This window comes from Falco rusticolus, chromosome 4, assembly GCF_015220075.1.
Source record: "Falco rusticolus isolate bFalRus1 chromosome 4, bFalRus1.pri, whole genome shotgun sequence".
NCBI lineage: Eukaryota > Metazoa > Chordata > Aves > Falconiformes > Falconidae > Falco > Falco rusticolus.
In genome coordinates, this window is record NC_051190.1 from 68,152,133 (window position 1) to 68,174,018 (window position 21,886).

Here is a 21,886-nt window from a genome sequence, read left to right on the forward strand (position 1 = left end):
CACCTTAAGCTTTTAATGATGTTCTAAGAGTGAAATACTACTTGTTTTCAGTGGACAAACTTTTATTTTTCAAGTGGGGTATTTTATAGTTAAACACAGTGTGGTTTTGTAATAGGGTGTTTAGCTTTAAATCTTTCAAATAAAGAACACAGTATTCACTTTGGAAGAAATAAGAAAGGAGTTTAGTTACAAAAGAATTCAGTAGTTCTTTTAAAAGAACTGTATGTCTCAGCTTAAGGCTGATGAACTTTATTTACTTAATGAAAATAACCACAAAAACCCATATAATATGATGACAAGAGAACTCAAAAATCCCAAATGTTCTCTTTGTATAAATACAGCAAAGATCAAGTGATTTTTCCAAATCTATCTTTCTGCAAATATTGTAATGTGCTCTGCTCCTAATTAAAAAAAGAAAAAGTGTAAAGCTGGTTTATTTCACAGTATTTCTGCTCTTGGCAGAACCCAATGTAGAAGTGAAAAGGGAAAGTTAACTAGATTTTCTTAACAGTCATGCAGTTCAACAAGATAAAAATATATGAAGAGTAGCAGGTTGAGGCTTTTATTAGCACAGCAGGTAACTTTGCTGGCTTCAGCATCTATGCCAGATAGTTAGGGGTTTTAACTGCTTGAGATTGCAAACTCTTCTCTTTGAATCTAATTTTTAAGTAGTATTAATCATACTTTCTGAGGATGAAAACTGCTGCCCGCTAGTTAGAAGATGTGGTCTTGTGAAGTCATGAAAAATCCTGTTGTCTCTTCCTGTCTGCTTCAGCCACTTAAAATGTAGTCTAACAATCCATATTTTTTCGTAGCTTTTACCTCAGGTTAAATATTACATTAAAAGGTATAAGAATGATGAAGACTTAAAATCAAGATATTTCCTGATAATACAGTAAAATGCTCTTTCCCCCCCCCCTCCCCCTCCCCCAATTTTTTCTTAACATTTTTATTGCTTCTTTAAATGTCTTTGCATTTAACCTCTCGTTTTGTTCAGCTGAGGAAATATTATTGTTAAAACAGAAGCATCCAACCTATCATTAACACATATACTCAGATGTATACAATAAAATTACATTTATCAGCAATTTTACCAATATTTTTATCTATATAAAGACTGTTTCTTAGGCTTTATTTTTACCATTCCTTTTTTTTTTCCTGCCTAAGTTGACCTGAGTAGCCTTGTTAGGACAACTAAGAAGTAAGGTTTTGTCATAATATGTATGGGAGGAGTAAATTACCTAAATTCACTTAAATGCATTTGTCTTTTCTTTCAAGTTGTTTTTTATGTAGCTGTGTTCTAAGATGTTCTCTGAGCTTTTCAAAACACTGGAATTTTGTTGAATAACATCATATGTAACATTAAAGAAAGTAAATGCAGTTTAATGGCTATATTAATAGATTAGAGTTTGCAGTATGTAAATGCTAAAGTGTAGTGTAGTCTTGGGCTGGAAATGGAACACTTTCCACTTCAAGTTCAATATCAAAAATATATTATTATGTAATAGTATAATACCTAGATGTTAAAACAATGCCATTTACATATCTGCAGTGAGGTTGAAGGACTACAGGTAAATATGAAAGCTTAAAATGACAAACCCTTTGGGTTAAGTCACACAAAAAAAGTTGCATGTCAATTAATTTAGAAGGTGGAATTTAAAGATTGCATTTTTTTCTATGTGAAACAAAAAGTTAAAAAAATATTTCCAAGGCATGCTATATATGATTTTTCTTGTATTACAAAAATAAGTATAGGTTAATATGCTTGAGAGTATATGGAAACTAAAATCACAGAAATTACTTTAGACTATATTGTATGAACAGCAATCTGATCATTAATACAAGTATACTCAAAGAACATTGATTAAAAAGAATTAAATCCAGACCTCTGTAATCACAGGCACAACTCCATATAATTTCTTCTTTAAATATTAAAGTATGGCAATTGCATATAATAAATACACATCTTTCAGTAAAAAGGGGTGGGGGGAAAGCAGATATTTACTGTAGAAGGCAAGTATGTAGTTTTGCTAAATGATACCAAAAAGAATGCATTTGTTTTTATATTTCTTTGGGAAATAAAAGGATCTTGTACGTAACATAATGGATTTAAAAAGCTCTCATTTCAGTCCTTTCTGCTCATACTTCTTCAAATTTCTTGCTGCTTTGCTTTTCCCTTTGTCTTGCACAGACCACCAGACTACACCCACAATCACATTTGGGAAACTTTCCTGACATGTGGTTTCTGCAGTTTCACTCTGTTTTTCATCACTGGTAGAAGATTCTGTCCTTGTATTTAGCTGTTTTCACAGATGATTACTGAAAGTCTTTTTTTCTGCCTGCTGCTGAATTGTTTATATATTATTCCATCAGTTTAATTAGACCATGCTCCTTTACAAAATGTAGAAAGTATAAGCTTCTCAGAAGAGAAATTTAACAAGTAGGGTTATAATCACCTAGAAAGAAAATATGTACAGGTAGGAAAATATAAAATATATGTATTAGTTCATTAAGATGGGATACAGACTATCTTATCTCTTAATGAAACATCTTTCAAGAGCATGAATAATAATGCACAGATATCTGAGCCATGCAGAAAATCAGAATCTTTTTCGTGTATAGCAGGCCCCTTTCAAGTCTTAGGTAGTTTACTGTAGTTTACCTGTTGCACAAAGCCTTTCTCATTTCTTGAGCCAATATTTAGACACAGGGTAATGCACACCTCTGTAGTAACTTTCAAGAAATTGAAGTAAATGTAAAATATTTCATTTTCTTTCCTTCTGCTGTGTCTGATCATTTAGCTGTCTAGCCTCTAATACATACCAGGTAAGAAATTTCTGTGTAGAAATCATTCTCCGTAACCCGTTATCTACTGCCTTTTGTCAAATTTAGAAATTTCAAGACAGACATGAAAACTGATACTAAGAAATATTGGTTTTATTCAGATGACTGTAGATACGTTTCCATTGTGGTATGCATGCACTAACAATGATAGAGAAACATTTATGCTAGTATATCCATAGGAAGCACACTGTAAACCCACCTCCCTTTACATACAGGTCACATGGTGATAGATGTGGCAGAGCATCAGCTTTTTTTCCATTTCTTTCAGCTGCTTTTCTAAGTCACAAACCTGTATTGTCCTCCTTCTGCATAAACATTTAGATCTTCTTTTTATTTCTGTACAGACCTCTGTTATTTGTTCATTCTGTTTTTTCTAGGACTTCAGCATGAAGTTTCCTCTTGGATACTACCCTTTTCCCACATGCTGTGGCTTCTGGTTTTAACCCTCACACTATATGACTTTAACCTCTCCCTTTCAGTCTCAAAAATTGCACTGCCTGTGATGGAGAATGCTTTGTTCCTGTGGGCTTACCCACTGCTTTTGCTTGGTTTGAGAAGAAACATCACAGCTAAGAGTTCTGTTTGGCATTTAGACCCAGAACTAAAAAAGATGAACTGTAGCATCTTCTGGGATTTTTGTTTACCAAGTCCATGAGCAATTTGATGGATTTGCTCAGCAAAGCTAACACAATACAATTGGACTCTACTATGTTCATAAATCAGCCCCCAAAAGAAGAAATAAATAGAATCAAAACCATTCTTAGTCTCAGGGCTGCTCCCTAGCCCTAGGAAAGTTCATATTACCCATGTTTGCACTTCCATGAAGTCCTAAGACCTTTGAGTCCAAAGGGGTTTCAGGAGAGTGGTAGTTTTTATTCAAAAGTCTCCTATTGACCTGCTGAAGGAAGCAAATTAAAATAATTCCATTTGCAGACCTTTCTTTCCATCTCTGCACATTTACCATCACTGAAGTGCACAGGCTAAAATTTCTTCTACAAAGTTACTGTTAACCATTTGGCCAGTCACTTTTACTCTATCCAGTGCAATAGTGGTTTGACACCAGGCCATCCAATGCTACCTGCAGATGTGCCACCACGATGTCACCAAGAATCCTCTGACCTGTTTTCATTTCCTATTTTCAGTACCCTTTGTGAAGGATATGATTTGGGCGCTAATGGCATATTTCTAGTAAGTAGTTCTGTAAAAATTAGATCACCATAAAAAACCACCTGAAGTTCTTGCCCACAGTGGTTTCTGACCTGTATCTGTTTCATAATCAATAGTTATGTGCTTTTCCCAAGTCTTGCATTTTTACAGAAACCCATGTTAGCCATAATTAAGCCATTCACTAGTTTCTATATCCATTGGACAAAGAACTTTAAGAAAACCAGTCATCTTTCCAGATCCACATCTGAAAGGTTGAAAATCTAACAATGTTGGGCTAGATTACAGATTGTATAAAGAAGTCCTGATAAAACACAAATACTTATGCTTAGTATAGAGGTCCACTCAACTAGAGTAACGGATGGGCCCAGTCAAGTAGAAATGGCGCTTTCTCCAAACCACATTGCAATACTTGCTAACCTCAGGTTAGACACTTGAAGTTCCATCCACCCCTTGTGGATGGAAACACACATCATTGTGTTTACAACGAAGTTTCTGAAAATGATGGCGCGTTGTGCAGTGTTGTCTTTCAAGCTGTGTGTAACTAGGCATCCTGAGAACCCTTTCTGGATCGTAGTTAGCAAAAGGTTGCTTAGTTACCCACAGATGGAATCAACATGTAAAAACTCATTTAAAGAAGTACATGTTTTTCTATTCTGGCGTTATTTCTGTCCATGAGGAAACTGAAAAGAGATTGTCTAAAATAATGTAGTATTACATGGTAGAACATCTTATCAAAGACAGCGATGCATTTCTTTTCAAACATCTCAGCTTAACAGAGTGCAGTGAATCTGGGCGTACAGCATTGGTCAGTGCCTGTGTAACTTAATCAGTTAAGAATTTGTGCTTAAACAAAACTTAGATTTATACCCTGTGTGCTTTTAAGGGTACATGAAGTACTGTATGCTGCATGTCGCTTTTCCAGATACTGCTAGTTTGTCTTTGCTTGAGGCAACTGAATGAATTCCATACCTGTTAGTTCAGTCTCACAGTGCCAAAACTGCTGTTTTCCTGTTTTATACATTGACATGTAAACGTGTGCTTCATGATTTGAGTTCACTAATAAACACAAGAGTGATTATTCTTGTTGTCTTTCTCTAAACCCTTTCTAATTTTACTATAACTTTTTCAAGACGGAAAAGATACTGTATTCAAGACCAAGGCACACTTTAGTTATCTATTTCTTTCCTAAGAGCATACTTAGACATTTTTCTAGAGTTGTGTTTGTGTCCTTTAGTCATATTTTGCGTTGATTGTTCGTGCTCAGAGGTGCACCTTGTTTTCCCACAGTTGCTGTCATGACTTGTGTAACCTCCCCTCTTAAATATTCCTGGATACTCATTTGCATTGAAACAAGAAAATATGCTTTGTCTTAGCTGTCAATGTAGGAAATCGAAGACACTTATTGGAGCCTAAAGGGGAGTCTGTTGCTGTTTTAAGATGCCCTAAGGTATGTGAGACAACCACCTGGCCAATAAGATACAGCGGATAAGGAGGACTTGCACCCTTCTGGAGTGACAGCTTGAGGCTGTAAAGAATACCCTGTGGTATCTAAAATGACACTAGATACCTTTATTTAGACATTGAATTTCTGCCTAGGTGGTGGTGTGTAAACCAGTCTAACTCTCATACATCAATCAAGAGACTGCTGAGTTCTGAATTAGCCTTATTTCTTGGTGAAGACAACACAGCAGTAGCTGCAGTTTTGAATAATTATGTCATGCCAATCTCTTTTTTTAACATTTCCATGTAAATACAGATTGAATATTTAAAAATAGTGTTTCTTTTGATTCTTATTTAGGATGCTGGGGAAATGGTTCGATCCTTTGTTGGTGGCTTGGAACTGATAGTCAATTTGCTAAAATCCAAGAATAAAGAAGTTTTAGCAAGTGTATGCGCAGCCATTACAAATATAGCTAAAGACGAAGAAAATTTAGCTGTTATAACAGATCATGGAGTCGTCCCTTTGTTGTCCAAACTAGCAAACACAGTAAGTAACATCTAAACATATTATGCTGTATATATGAATTTCTTATGTCAGACTGCATTATACCCAACTAAAAGGTTATAACAAGAGCAGTAGAATTTGCAGCAGCTACTAGGAAGAGCTGTAGAATCCTTCTATGAGGTGTATATTGGACATGAAAGCACTCTGTGGCTAAATTGCTTAGGAAGATGAGCTTCATTTTCATACTCACTGTTGTTGAATATTGCTTTTGAGAGATGCAGCTGCTGTATGAAAACAGGCACAAAGGGTCGAGAGAGCAATAAATCTGAACCATGCAGAGAATCTCAATGGTGGGTCTGTATGTTAAGTTTTAATGCTTATCTAATTTCAATTCAGTCTAAAAGCACCTCTGAAACAATATAAAAATTCACAGCACTTACAAAGAGAATAAGGGACTGCCTTACAGCTCTCTCCAGTTTTTAATTGTACTGCAGTTAACTTGGCAGGCCTTAAAGATGTTTGAGAATATAATTCTGCTTTCATATGAAATTTTTGTTGTATTACATTGCCTTTCATTATTTTTTTACCTTCTTCAGAACAATGACAAATTAAGACGTCACTTAGCAGAAGCCATTTCCCACTGTTGCAAGTGGGGAAGCAATAGAGTTACCTTTGGAGAGACCAAGGCTGTAGCTCCTTTAGTACGTTACTTGAAGTCAAATGATCCATCAGTTCACAGAGCTACAGCTCAGGCTTTATATGAACTTTCAGAGGATCCCAACAACTGTATCACCATGCATGAAAATGGAGTGGTAAAGGTAAGATGGAAGGTTTTTCTTATTTGGAGTTCAAATTATTGAAGGGGTTTGGCATGGTCGAAAGAAGACATCTTTCATTTGAAATAGTTCTTGAATATTGCTGTGTACCTTGATTTTTCTGAATTTTATCCTAAAAATCTTTGGTTAAGTAGTGAATTAGGGACCAGTATTTTAGTGCTAAAGATTTTACAGCTAGGTAATGCTAAAGATTTACAGCTACATATTGGGAATGTAAATATGATGCAGACATTCACCTCTAGAGTACTTGACTCTGACCTAGGCTGGTAGTGACATCACATCAGCGTTTTTCATTCTCAAGTGACTTTTGCAAAGGAAGTTGGGTCAGCTTAATGGATAGTTGCCTACAATGAAGAAAGACACCTAGGAACTAAGTGTAACTGGATTTTGGGGTCAAATTAAAACAGAATAATACTAAAGCTTAGGGTTTGGAGCTGTTTCAGTACTTAGTAAAGCAGTTCAGGAGTACTATGTTCAGTACCCCACTTCAAGAAAGATGTGGATTAGCCTGAGCAAGTCTACTGAAGGGCCACCAAGATGGTAGGGGACTGATGCACATGACTTGTGAGGGAACTAAGCTCATCTAGCTTTGAGAAAGAAGGCCTTTGGGCAGTGATGCCTAACAGCAGCCTGCCAGTTATCTAAGACAAATTTATCAAGGCAGCAAAGTCAAGTTCTTTACTGAAGTACATGGTAGGAGGACAAGAGGCAATCAGTGGTCATAAATTGAATCTGATGGACTGGATATAAGAAAAAAAGTTCTACTGTGTGAAGCACTGGAATAGTTCCTCAGAGAAGCTGTGGAATCTCCATCCAAGTAAATTTAGAGACCTGACTTGACAAAGCCATCAGCAACCTGGTCTGAATTCAGTGTTGACCCTGCTTTGACTAGGAGATTGGACTAGATGACCTCCTGAGATACCTTCCAACCCAAATGATTCTGTGATTCAGATAATCTGATTTTTATCAGATGGAAAATAATGAAAATAATAAGAAATATGCAAAGTAATGATTGAACTTTGCAAACCACTTCTTCATTTTTTTGGTATAATTAAGCAGTATTCTCCAGCTTCTCAGTGGACTTTATTGAGCCATACACAGCATATTCAGTTAGGGAAAACAGCCATAGTTGTGATAGTGGGCTTTCCGTTTAGTATCCAGAAATAGTCACCATCTAATGTGGCAGAAATCTTCTTCATTATACTTAGATGGGTATCTCAAAAGGAATACCATCAGAGGAACAGATTTAATCACTGTTTTTTAGATACTTAGGGAGATGTGTAGGATAAAGTGTCAGAATTCCACCCTGTATCATTCAAAAATGAAACATTCATTCCATGAACAGAAAATAATCTTGAATTTTAGGTCAGGGCTACAAATCTGTGTGACTAAGAGATGCAGTGCTATCCCACACACCTATTTCAGAATTCCATGAGGTTTGACTACTTCTCTGTAGTTCATAAGATCTCAGGTTTTGGGGGGAAAGAAGTCTGTCTGCAAACAAAACTGGTTCTGTAATGAATCTTTAAAATGCAGCCAAACCTGATCAAGAATTAAGAGGTTAAAGAGCATTAAGATAAAAACACCCGTGACTGCACATTGCCATGAAGTACATGGAATAACTCTTCATACCTGCTAAGTATCACAATATGCAAAAGTCTTGGGCAGGATTTTTGGAAGTGATTCAGAATTCAGCGAAATCACCTCTAACCTTAAAAGGCTGTGTTGTTTATTCATGCAATCAGCTGTTTAGTTTGGTAGACTGCAGTCTCTTCATAGCCAGAAAGTGACATAGCCAAAAAGAAAAAGCCAAATACATTGATGGGAAAAATAAATATTATTCCTTACTGCCTATTTTGCCTACTGGCAGTACAAAATTAAATATCCTTGGAAGACACTAATTTATCTGAAGGAATAGTTCTTGCAGAACCCAAAAAGCAGAAATAATGGAAGTCTGGTTACCGGAGTGTACTTTCAGGTAAACTAAATCAAACCAGTCAGATGGTTGGTGTCGTCCGTACCAAAGACTGTCAGCCAATCCATAGTCAAATGTACTGAATAAGGTAAATCGTAGAGATCTGTCCAGCTCTTCAAGCAAACTGCCTTCTATTCAGTGTCCTACTGAAGTCAGTGTAAATAGTGTAGAATCTGAAGGCCTAAGGTCATGCAGCAAATGTGTAACAATGAGGTATAACAATTTACAATTGTAAGAAATCCACTCAGGTGAAGAAATTATTTAAACATATCCCATAATTAGTGCTGAGCTACAAATAAGTAGGTAAGCTACATGGCATCATCTTACTCAGCACCTGCAGATATTTCATTTTTCTATGTGTTTGTGTTCAGTTACATTCAAGTGAACATTCATGGAAGTTCTTAATTACAAATTTGCAGACATTTTATCTGAAGAATATGAAAGTAATTATATCTAAACAAATATTCTTCACAATTGATAGTTCTGTACTGTGAATTATCCAGATATTTAAAAATAACATTTTATGGAAACTTTGTTCTAACATAATAAGTATTAATGGAGCTGTTATTAGAGCTTTATTCCTTTAAGTCTTTGAGAAATCCGTAACACAAGGCAAATTGATGTAATAGGTAAGTCTATACAGCAGGACCCTGGGGCCGTTCCCAGCTCTTAACTCCAAGTGCATAACCTGGCCACATACTGATTGTACATTAGGACTAAACCTGGATGCATACATTCTTGTCTGTGTTAAAAAAAAATGCAGGTGCAGAACTGGAACCACAATATGTATGAACAACTGGGAACCAGAACTGCAAGGCATGTTGCAAAATGCATTTGCCCTTCCACTAGAATATAGCCAGAGAGAATCCAATACCAGTGTACGTGTTGAAGTTAATGTGGCTCAGAGATCCATGTTAATAAACTGTGAAAAACCTAGACCTTGGCCTGTTCTCCCTAGGCCATAAAGTGGCAAAAATGGGGGGTGTGGGGTCATCAGAGCAAACTCTCTCAAGCTATCTTGAGCTTTCTTACCTGTCTAGCTGTGGTAGTGTAGAGCTCAGTGTCAGATGATTTGCCTACTATAGACATACCCACTTGTGTGTAGTTTAGCCTTGCCCCTGTTTTTCAGGGACTGGAATTCTCCCACCCACAAGAGGACAATATCTACGGTCATCTAATATTTCTTACCCTAAATAAAGCCTGGTTTATTTAGCAGTTATCCTGCTGTGATATTTCTAACCACTTTCTAATGTTTATCTATTGTGTTATACCTAGAATGGCAAAGCAGCACAGTGAAGCAGCAAATGGGCCTTTTTGGAGGTTTTATTAGACCAGCGAGACATACTAGTTCATATCCAGTGAGGATGCCCATATAATAACTGAAGCGTGGTAGGCAGTCTGGGAAAATATGTTCTGTTGGACCTGTGATAGTTCCTCCAGATGTGCTAGTCCAAGCGTGTTTGTTCTGTATTGCCAGAGCTGAGCAGACCATGAAGCAAATCACCACATGCACCATGACAGCTCAGGGCACAGCTGGCCAATCCACCAACACTTATGAGCTTGACTTCTATGCTGGCACTGTTGGGATTACCATCAAGCATCAATTAGTGTTTGGAAGAGCTAAAGAGGCATTCCCAGGTGGCAAGGAGAGTGGGTGGAGGAGATTTAGTTGCTCAGATGGTGAGAGTCAGTGCAGGACTGAATCCAGCCTGGTCTGTTCTGTTGGTCTGCCTGGCGCAAGGGAGACAGTAGTTGCAGCACTATGTCTGTGCTGTTGGTGTCTTTGCACCATGCTCCTCAGTGATGACAGCATGTCTGGGTGTTTTCATTCTTCTAGCCTCTCCAGTGAATAGTTGACTGCAGGCATACTTTATATTTATGTAGGGGTTGTTAAGTACAGATTTTTCCAGGACTAATCATATTTTTGCTTCTGAAAAATTTGTCTGGGTTCCTTTGATATTTTTTCATCCTTTTACCAGATACCTGGTGTTTCAGTAACCGTGCCCAGTTGGATTAATGTCACAGCTACTGTAGTTCTGACTAGGTTGCAAGACATGCATATTCTCAGGTGTTTTTCAGTACATGTTCATGTGCTATGTTCACATGCACAGGAAGTCTGATGCTTCAGGAAAACATTTACTCTGCATGAGTGACAGTTGCTGAGTGCTTGCACAGTTGGTCAGAGACTTTCTCAAAGCATCAGACTTTCTACCATTCACTACACAATGTGCATATAGATGTTTCTGTCCAGGAAACCAGGAATAAAAATATATAGGGAAAGAAATTTCAGCCAGATTCTCATATTTCCTTTTGCTGCTGCTGCGAACAGTGTTTGCTAATCACAAAACAACAGGTATACGCACACAGTTGTGAGAGAAAACTGGCGTTCCAAGTTTTCACGTATTTGTAACTACACCCAAAATACATTCAGTTTTCTCAAGCAAGGCTATGTGACAAAAAGGTTGGGAAATAACTGGTGCAGGTCAGCTGCCATGTGAAATTCTGAGTACACAAACAGGGTGCTTTTGGAGGAAGTTTAGAAAGGCAGTTTCTGAAGTTTTCCTTTTATGTTCCATTCCACACTCAGTGTTCTTAGGAGTGGGAATGGAACAATGGTTATGACCTGTGACAGATGAATCAATGCTTTCTTTCTACCAAGCACCAGAAAATATTTCCTCTTTCTGAAATAAAAATTCATGGCTGTGCTGGAAAAGAGATTTGTATTTTCAAAGACCCAGTAATGATGTATGGGACACTAGAAAGCAGGAGAAATTTTTAGACATCAGACTACAGAACCTGAATCAGAACAGGAACCTGAATTCAAGATTGGAGGTAGCTGTCCACAAATCAAGGGAGAAGAGAATTTCCATGTGGGATTGGCAGTTTATAGCCAAGATAAGCAGGAATACCAGGCAACTTTCTTCACACTTGGAGTCTGTCACAATTAGAAGGAAGAGAAATAGGAAAAGTCACAGACAACTGGAAGCACCCAGCCATTGCCACATTCTTAATGGAAACTGCAGAAAATCTCTTAAAATGTAGTTGTTGCAAAGCACAAAGATAAAGATTTTTATAGGGCTGCTGTTTTCAGGTTAATTGTAGGTTAAGACTGTTCTGCAGGGCACAGGCAGATGAGAAAGTGTAACTACTTTAGTAATGAAAAGATGATCTAAACATGCTTTAAAGGAAGAATTCAAGTCATCTGAAGATCCTGAGAGAATACTTAAGTAATTGTCCTAGAAACCATGTTGCCATGTCAAACTAACACGATGCTTCTCTATGTTACAGACATGCTTTTTCTTGGTTATGTTGGCAAGCTGTAGGTTGGGATATGCTTCTGAAATGAGTGGGGATGGTGGTGTGCATAGGCATTTATGAAACTGCTCATAATGTCTTCTAAAAGGCTAGAGATCTTAGGAAAGATTCAGAGTGTATACAAGTGAAAAACATGTGACTGATTATTCCTGGTCATTCTTACTTTGCAAATGAAGAAAGTTAAAAGTTGATCTATTGTGGAAGTTGATTTCTGACTTTTTAAATGATATAAAGGATTTGGTTTCGTGGAATATCATTACTGTTTCTGTGCAAAGACGGCTTAGGAAGTTTGAATGGCTTCATGACTACAGAGTTGAGACGAGTCTTTTATTATGGGGCTTAATAAGACCTCTGAGGAGATTATTAAAGTAATGAAAAAAAGTAAGAACAAGGGAAAATAAGCACCCAGAATCAGGCTATGGAAGAAAAAAAAAACCAGTATCAGTGGGAACTGCTGCACCCTAAAGGGACTGAAGTAAATGTGTATGTCTCTGAACAGAGAAAGGAGGCAAAGTAAATTAAAAGGAAATACAATGTTGATGAAAATGGAACTTGAGTCATTCTGGTTGGTGAAAAGTTGGCTGTTTGCATCCCATCATCAAAGTCATCATTCAACTTTAAATGTTTACATTGTGGACATGCCAATCTGTTATAGTCACCCAAATTCTTATAAGTGTCAAGGAAGAGGAATAGATTCTTTACTGTGTTTCATCATTCATAATTTGGACATTTGTGCAAAGATAACACACCTCAGCCTCTATTGGCCGTGTTTTCTGGTCTCCTTTGCCTATAATGGGAGTGCAGGTTCAAAGGCCAGATCTGCACATCTACAATGTATCTGTGTTTAATGGGGTGAATCCCATCCCAAGGCAGTGGAGAACTTGTTTAAATGAATATACAGTCCAGTTCATTATTAGAGAGGAATGACAGAATTCTGAATAATAGTGCAATCAGGAAAAGCTATTTAAAAATGTATTCTTTTCCTACAAAAATACAGATGAGATGCATTTATATACTATGATGGTTCAGCAGTAACTGAAGCACACTTTGAACATGATCTAATAAAGCCAGATGTTTTAAATTAGTGGATCTAACTAACTTGAATCCGGGGATTTTGGAAAAGCTCTTTGGAATATTAAGGTTGGAATCTTTTCATCTGACTTTGGCCATTTAGGTATGGAATTTAAAGTAGTCTAAACCAAGATGTGTTCTGTAGTCAATGGAAAGAGAGGGAGGCACCTGCAGACTTGTCCTACCTGAAAATAGATGTCCAAGATATCTGAGAGGAACAGACTCATAAAGTGCCTAGTTTTCTCCACTTAATATAGAAAGGACCCAAGTGACGAGCTCAGACTAAGTAGCTAGCTTTCAGACAGCTGAATTTAAATTAATATCCTCCTGAATGTTGATTTTCAACAAGCTTGCGGTACAGGGGAAGTTGCAGGGCTGGAAGAAAAGTAATGTGCCAATATTTAAAAAGCCTAAATAAGATTATAGTCCAGTAAACTGGACACTGTTCTCATGTTAAATAATCATAGGTACATACATTATAATACTAGAAGGGATCGTTTAGTGATCTAGTCTGACTAGCCTTGCTCATACAAACCAGAGATGTTGCTTCAATTTATTTCTGTTTGGAATAGAGTATATCTTTTAGGAAAACACTGACTCTTTACTTAAAAAATTCCAGCGATGGAAAATCCACTAATGCCATCATAATTTGTTCCAGTAGTTAAATACCTTCCCCATAAAAACATTTGCATCTTATTTGTAGCCTAAGGTTTGTCTAACTTTATCTTATGCAGTTACTTAGATGGTACTGTTGCCTGGTAAACTGAGAAGCCTTACATAACTTCTGTTCTTATATACATTCTTACTAAGATCAAATTACTTGTCACATTGTCATCTTTTTAATTAGCTAAGCAAGTGTAATCTCTGATGGAATTTATGTCTGTTTAATTCTTGAATTATATTTGGGTGTTAGTTCTGAATTTTTTATTTTTGACCTTCCCTTTTGGACTGAATTTCAAATACTTCAAAACAGAATTCAGTATTCCATTAATATCTGCCTGAATACTTAAAACAGGTGAAATAACTTCCCTGTTTCGATGTAAGCTCTGAGCATCAGAGAGTTTCATTACTTTTGTTTGTCCATAGTATTGCCCTCGAAGCTCATAATCAGCCAGTTTTCTACTCTGATTTCCATATCTTTTTGGAAATTGTTCCCCAGGTTAGACCTCTGCATGCTCTAATCTTGGCCCTCATGCACAGGAGTAAAAATTAGGTAATACTGTTAATGGAAATCACCAGTGAGTTTAGATCTTGTGGTTTAAATTGATTTGTTTTTTCAGGAGATTGTATCAGATTTTAATTGTTGTCAATATACTTTATAAATGTCAGATCAATTAGGTCTCATTTTTTTAAGAACAATTCACAACTTAAAAACTGACAAAATGTATTCAAGCATTTTGTTGTTTTAGAGAGGAAAATTTTACGAGACCAACACACTGACTCTTAAAACAAAATATTGCCCTTCCACAGTGGAGGATTCCAGGTTTGGCACAGATATGATTCATTAGAAAACTGAAGGAGTTCGCTGGCTGAGAAAGTGGTAAATACTTTTGAATTATGTAGACACAAATAAATCAAGGTCTGTGAAAGGAATAGCAGAGGCTTTGATTGTGAAGCTAAAAACCGCCTGTTCTACTTGCCAATGAAATTCTACATTTGCAAGTACCTGATCAGATGGTACATGAATATTCTAAAATATGTAGGGAAATCTTTCCAGTGAGGTCATTTCCAGTATCTCATATGAGGATCACCTGATATTTTGACTTAAGACTTGTGCCTGAATTCTGAACTAATTAAATAATAATAAGTAAAGGTATTTATTTTTCTATTTATTCATTTATTTCTATGTACTGTGATGATACTTAAAGCCATTGATCATTGATAAGTAGTTCTCTTTGCTAGGCAGTGGTGTATACCTACATAAGAAGAAGAAGACCCTAGTCAGTTTAAATGTAGCGCACAACAAGGTGGAGGTGAACAAACAGATAGCAATGGAGTGATAGGAAAAAATATATAAAAATATTTTTACTGATCATATTTGATAGTTCAAGCAAACCAACTGCTAATTCATAGCTGCAACTCAGTTACCGTAAGTAAAACATAAATGCCAAATACTGACTGGAAGCTTTTTGAGAAAACCAAGGACCACTGGATAGTAGCCGGTCACCCAGACATTAAGGCACTTCTGCTGTGTGGGAATCAGAACTAGTGCTGTTGGCAATTTTTTGCATGTGTGTGTCTATGCTGAAGGCTACATGAAGTCAGAGTAAATTAGCCTTTGTTGAGCTCTGCATTGTTCTGAGCTGCTTTTATTTGTTTAAAGATAGTATTGCTGTGCGGCACTATGAACAAGTCCATTTTCTCCCATTCTTTTTCCATTGTATATGCAGAACTAATTATTTTTGGGCTAAAGGAACCATTAACTTAATGATTACAATACATAGCTGATATGCAGAAGATAAGACTTTCCATTCATGTTCTGACATTATTTAGTATTGAAAATGTCTATCCAACCTACCAATGCATAGAACTGATCTTTAGCTTTACTCTGTGGGCTAGTTTATTGAATTATATGCACAACATGGAAGTGCTCTTTTTCTTAATATTAGAAAGTATTAATAGATGCCTTCTAGAATATCAGGTTTTGTAGTTATAGGAACTCCACCAGGGATGCTGGAAAGCTAATTTCAAGTGCTTGGTACATAGGGCAGGCAAAGCAGAGACTCATACTCCTAAGAATGGGTCTTGATTTGTATATTCATATATTTTAATATATATATATAAAATTAATCCATCAAATTTATTCCTGTTTTCTCATCAGATTATAGCCTCAAGAGCTGCATGAGGGTTTTTTCAGTTTGTTAATTTTTTTCCTAAGAAGATGTAATAGCTATAATTTATTTTCTGAATTCTATGATGAATTTATAAGAGGTATTTGTGCTTTCTGAGTTCTGTTCTTAGTAGTGGAAAGGTTAATCACACGTAGGCTCTTCCATTCCCTTGTAATAACCTAAGATATAAAACCAGTTGGTTTAGCCATGATTTATGAAAGTTATTGTGAAATTTAGATTTAATATTTGGAGAGTTCTTTTACACTTGTTATGATTGCATTAAAAAATACATTTTGTGTATTTTATTGTGCAGAGCTTCTAGAATATTGGTCATTGTTTGCTAAAGTCGTAAATCCCTACCAGAAATTTTGGCTAACGATTTTATGTGAAAAGGCTTTCCGAAGACCAACTTTGTGAAATTAATAGATGTGAATTACAAAATATGGAGGACAATTACTAGAAATTTCTACTGAAAACATTCTATAAACAACTTTTTTCCACAAACCATATATATCTGAAGTTTAGAAAATGAAATGCAAAAGCATTGGTACCTACTTCTTTTGGAGCATTTGGCTGTGGGGTTGGTTGGTTTTTTGGAGGGGCCTTTGGTGAGAACATTGAATACGGAGTGTAGATTTTTAAATTATTAAGCAAGGTTTAAGGTAAGGTCTTCATAAATCAATCCAAAATATTTCGTATAATATCTATGCAGTAATATTATCAGGGTACAATAGCATGTATTTGCATATTTCCATATTTGTATTTTAATTTTAAGTTTAGAAGAACTCACTTTTTAACTGTCGTGGTTGGCTCTATTCAGGCTCCACTGTTCAGGCTAGACATACAGCACGTTTGGCACATACTCCAAGCTGTTGCCTGTTAGTTTTTATAAATTAGTTGTTACAATTCTTGGACATCAAGAAAGAGGGCACTAGATGGCAAAATTTCTGCAGGTCTGTTGTCTACAGAAGGTATGCCCAGTCCCTTCACCCACAGAGGTACTGATCTCACCACACTTTAAAATTTCAGATGTAAGAGGTTCCATAAACTAAGTCCAATACTGGCATATTTTGTTTTATTTCAGAAGGATTAATGAAAATTGTCAATGTTGCAGCACTGCAATTTCTATTGTGTTAGCAACTGCCAGGTGTGAACATTTTCCTTACAGTTTCAGCTCCAGGAAACAGAAACCAGTAAGCCTTTACCTTCGTAATAGGCAAATTTTCACCATTCATAAAATAGGGGTACTTGTAAAACATTTTGCTTTTGCACCATTGCCAAAGGTAATGAAGTTTGGTTCAGTGTAGATTAAGCCTCAGACTTTAGATTATTTTTCAAAATTTCACATTACTAAAGTTTATGATACATAGCAAGTGTTCTGTTAAAATCTGGCTGATCCTGGATGGGAAAAAACCAGCAGCCTAAAGGAGATCAGCTTATCGTTGCCCAAACTCTGTGCTTCAGGAGACCTCTAATTTAGTAACGTTTGGATAACAAACCTAGAGGCTGGCATAAAGCTCCTCTTGGCACATTTTAAACATCTTTTAGTCTTATAAAAAGAAGCTTGTCCCACTAAGCTGTAGGTTTCCTGGAGCTGTTTAACAGTAGCTGTGCCCTGCAGCTCTTTTAGTGATAAATGAGCCTCTTCAAATAAGTGCAAATGCAGCCAACTGTGCAGAAGGAATCATTAAAAAAATTTGAAATAGACATTTTTGAAGCTTAAAAATGCACAAACAAAGTATGTTATACCAAAAATATATGCTGCTGCTTTTAATGGAAAAGATGGCTACTGGTTAAGTCTTCCAGCTTCAATAGGTGTGCCAAAAAGCCAAGGAATCTGGCAGAGTCCATAGATAGCAGTTCCATCTTTCATCTGTATTTCTTTTCTGTATTTATCTTGCTTTAGAAAATGCAGAGAATGTCTTTTCCTTCCGACCTGGCACTATTTCCAAACCACAGAAATACACAGAGCAGCTTCTTGCAATTGTTTAGCTCCCTGCACCAGTCTTATCCTTGTGACTATGTGAAATGTTTCTTAATAATTTGGCAATAATAAGAAAGAAGATTATTTAAATATTTTTACATTTATGGAATAATACCTTAGCTAAATCATCAGGTATTAAAATTTACTTTCTTAATTGAGAGATACTGGGCTTAATGCACAAGAGCAGAATGCCAGGTGATTATTTTTGGCATTCAGCTCGTCAAAAATAGTTTCCTTGTATGTAAGAAGCTATTCACAGAAGCTGAACATAAGAAATACCAAGAATATACACAAATATATACACACACACACATGTGTATACATATGTATATGTATGTGTAAATAGAGGCTGAATTGTCACTCAGGAATCCTTAATGTACTGAATTATACATTCATTGTTGTCATCTATGAAAACTTCTTTTTTTTTTTTCTTCCTGTAAATCCATCACTCGGTTCCAATTGGCTCCAAGCCCTGGTCATTGTAATCTCTTTTATGTCGCATTGCAAAGAGAACTATGCAGTATCTTTTAAGTAATATGGCACATCTTATTGCTGTTACTTTCAAGGTAAAGATGCTAAGGAAAAGTCTACTTGCAAACTATTGATTATGGGATGGGCTCTAGTATTCATGTTCCTAGTCAGTGTTCTGTACTTTGGCATAAAATCTAAAGACCTGACAAGGTTGCCAGGCAGCACGAGGCTGATGAGAATTCTCTCCTGACTTGAGTGAGGGCAGGGTCACGTTATGCATTGCTGATGCAGTTATGATTATATAATAATCAATTGTATGCAAAAGGTAGAATGTGTATTCTCCTAGACTATGAGTGAAAGTCCATACAATTTCATTTTATTGGATATTTTGCTTTATTTAATTTTGCATTTATCTCCAAGGATGATAATTGGCCATATTTACCAGCTCCTAATCAGTGCAGGGTCTCTTGCCACAGTTTATGATAATGTTTAATCTCTGGAATTTTTGCAGAAAATACTAATGTTAAAGTAAGAAAATGTTAGCCAATAACACTGCTTAATTACCAAAGGAGTCTGCTACACGCAAATTATGTGTTATCTTTGGATCTGAGGAAACTGGGAAGCTACATAGAAAGTGACTGTAGGTTGTATCGAGTCTATTCACTGCATTTGTGTTGAAATTAAGTAAACAAACCTCTCCATGATGTAGAACTAAGAATGCAGGCGCTCATAAAGGTGCTTCCATACTCCCATACATGTATGACGGTTCCTTCCAGATACTGAACTCAGGCTAAGAAATGTAATTTAGGGTTTTGTGGCATTATAGAAAGGTTAGAAATCTCCAGAAAGTATTTAGAATACCTAAAATCAGAATTGCCCTCTGGAGTACTGTTGTTCACTAGTTTTGCGACTGTCTACCTTGACCACAGGTATGTGGGATGAATCCAGGTTATTTGCTGGTTTTATCTCTGTACATTGTATCTGTGAAATCTGCACAAATCCAACAGTCATTAGACTGGATTAACTCCTTTGCAGAATTCCAAAGAGAGATAATAGCTGAACTCCAGAGGCATTGGAGCATTGGAGAGGCTAATAGAGTGTGTATGTGTCCAAAGAAGGCCTGTCATACTTTTGTACTGGATTTGCTGGACATTCACTGTATAGAGAATATTTTATTAGTCTTTTGCTTCTCAAATAATTTTGTTTTTTCATCAGTTGTATAGTCTATTCATGTGCAATAATCCTGTTGCCATTTGGAATTGACCATGTTTGGATTTTTTCAGCAGCACTCTTCACCAAAAACTCTTATAGAAGTTAAACTGCTGTATGATGAGAAGGCAAAGTCCTAGAAAGGATAAATAATTCGTTAAAAACGAGGAATCCAAGTGTAGGAATTAGGATCAAGTTTTGCAGCCAGGGGATCTTGCTATTCAGTATTTCATAAATGATAATGGGACGGGTGGTGAATGGTAAGTTTGCAAACTTTGCTGACAATAAAGTGCTTCATGGCAGTAGAGACAAGAGCCAGTTGCGAACTGTGATTCACAGTGCGGAGCCATGGAGGTCAGATCTCCTGTGCAAGTACATCCCAGCTCAGTGCAAAGTTTTTACCTTTCATGAAAGCACTGGATTTACTACACTGGATAGTATTGCACACTACACGTGCAGCATATGCAAAGGGAATTACAATAACTACCTGTTAGAACTGAAAAGATGTCCATATATTTGGGCGAGGCAATAAAGTCCTCACAAACAATTTGGACAGAAAAGTTATCAATGTACCATACAGCTAGGGATACCCTGAAGCCCTGACTTTGATCTTGGGTTTGCTTCTTGTTGATCAGACTGTTTCTGTAATCCTTCTGCTTTTCTTTTCATAATCCAAGAATTCATATAAAATTTGAGGTTAAACGTAAGAGTTATTTATCTTTAATTTTGTGTTGACTTCCTGGCAAGTGGGCGTGGAAGCTGATACTTTGTTTAATTATTCAACATCAAAAATGCATACGAGGGAATTGTATTTTGAGAAACCGCTCTTTGACACATGCCAGTATTCTGCATAAAGATGCTCCTGTTCGGGAAAGGATGTTAAATTCCTTAATTTTATCATGATTCAAACACATGAGACACTGTTTTCATGAAAAAATAGCCTCTTTGAGTTGGGAACTGATGAAAAAGAGAGTACATTCCCCATGTAGGAGTAGTGCTTCGTCTTACAACGGCTTCCACATATTGTTATGATTAGATGGCAGTATGCCCCAAGTTTACTCACCCAAGAATGTCCAGCATGCTGTTAATGTTCTTGTGCTAGCATTCGTGTTGTGAAGTAGTATTTTAGAAGCTAGTTAACCAGCCTTTCCAACCACTGCATCCTACCTGAGATGCCAAGTAACCCCCATACTGAATTGAGAATATTAATCGTGATTCTTTTTACCTTTTGCAGTAGTAGCATTCAGTTAGAAGGCCCACATGAATTTTTTCTTTCTATGTTAAAGCATAGAGTTGCATGGTTTTAGGAAATTAATTTTCACATCTTCCCCCGCATGCTTTAACCAGCTCTAGCAGAGCTTTTATACATGTGCTACAACCTCCACTTACTGAAGCACAACTATAATTTTCTTTTTATAAAACTAAAAAAGCCCAATCAAATGAATAAGTGAAAAACATCCCCAAAATTTGAAGCTTGGAATTAAAGTTGAGCAATTACTTAATAAAAAAGTGGAGGAATAGACCTTTGCTCTAATCAGAAGAAGGTTTTAAATTTAACTTCTATTAGTTAAGTTTTCATTCTCTACTTGATAGCTACATCTTTAGAGAGGGAAGGAAGCAGATCAAGGGCTCTAGTATTTCCTTGCTGACATACACAAGTTAGGCAGGCAGGTATTATTGCTTGCTTGCAGGCTGCAAAGTGTCTTTAAAAATCTCTGATCTCAGAAAGCTTCCAAAATCCAGCAGCCACTCAAGCAGTTTGTGGCCAGACTGAGTACCTTGAGTGGTTTTGGGGAGTTGTTTTGCTTCTTTTTTAAAAAAATACCTGACTTCACTCACGATGGGTTGACCTTGGCTGGACAGCAGCTGCCCACCAAAGCTGCTCTATCACCCCCCCTCCTCAACTGGGCAGGGGAGAGAAAACACAATGAAAAGCTCGTGGGTCAAGGTAAGGACAGGGAGGCCACTCAGCAGTTACCGTCATGAGCAAAACAGACTCAACTTTGGGAAATTAATTTATTGCCAATCAAATCAGAGTAGGATAATAAGAAATAAACCCGAAACCTGAAAACACCATTCCCCCACCCCTCCCTTCTTCCCAGGCTCAACTTTACTCCCATATTCTTTACCTTCTCCACATGAATGGTGCAGGGGGACAGGAATGGGGTTTGCAGTCAATTCATCTCATGTCTCTGCTGCTCCTTCCTCAGGGGGAGGGCTCTGCACACTCTTCCCCTG

The 21,886-nt window shown here is 36.8% G+C and overlaps 1 protein-coding gene across 1 annotated transcript in view; it reads left to right on the top strand.

Moving 5' to 3' along the window:
* Positions 1-21,886, top strand: part of ODAD2 (outer dynein arm docking complex subunit 2) — an 87,249-nt gene that overhangs the window by 53,585 nt on the left and 11,778 nt on the right. Inside the window, exons 18-19 of the mRNA XM_037387390.1 lie at positions 5,810-5,998; positions 6,553-6,774. Of these exons, the coding sequence (XP_037243287.1) occupies positions 5,810-5,998; positions 6,553-6,774 (411 nt within the window). The remainder of the gene's footprint in view (positions 1-5,809; positions 5,999-6,552; positions 6,775-21,886) is intronic.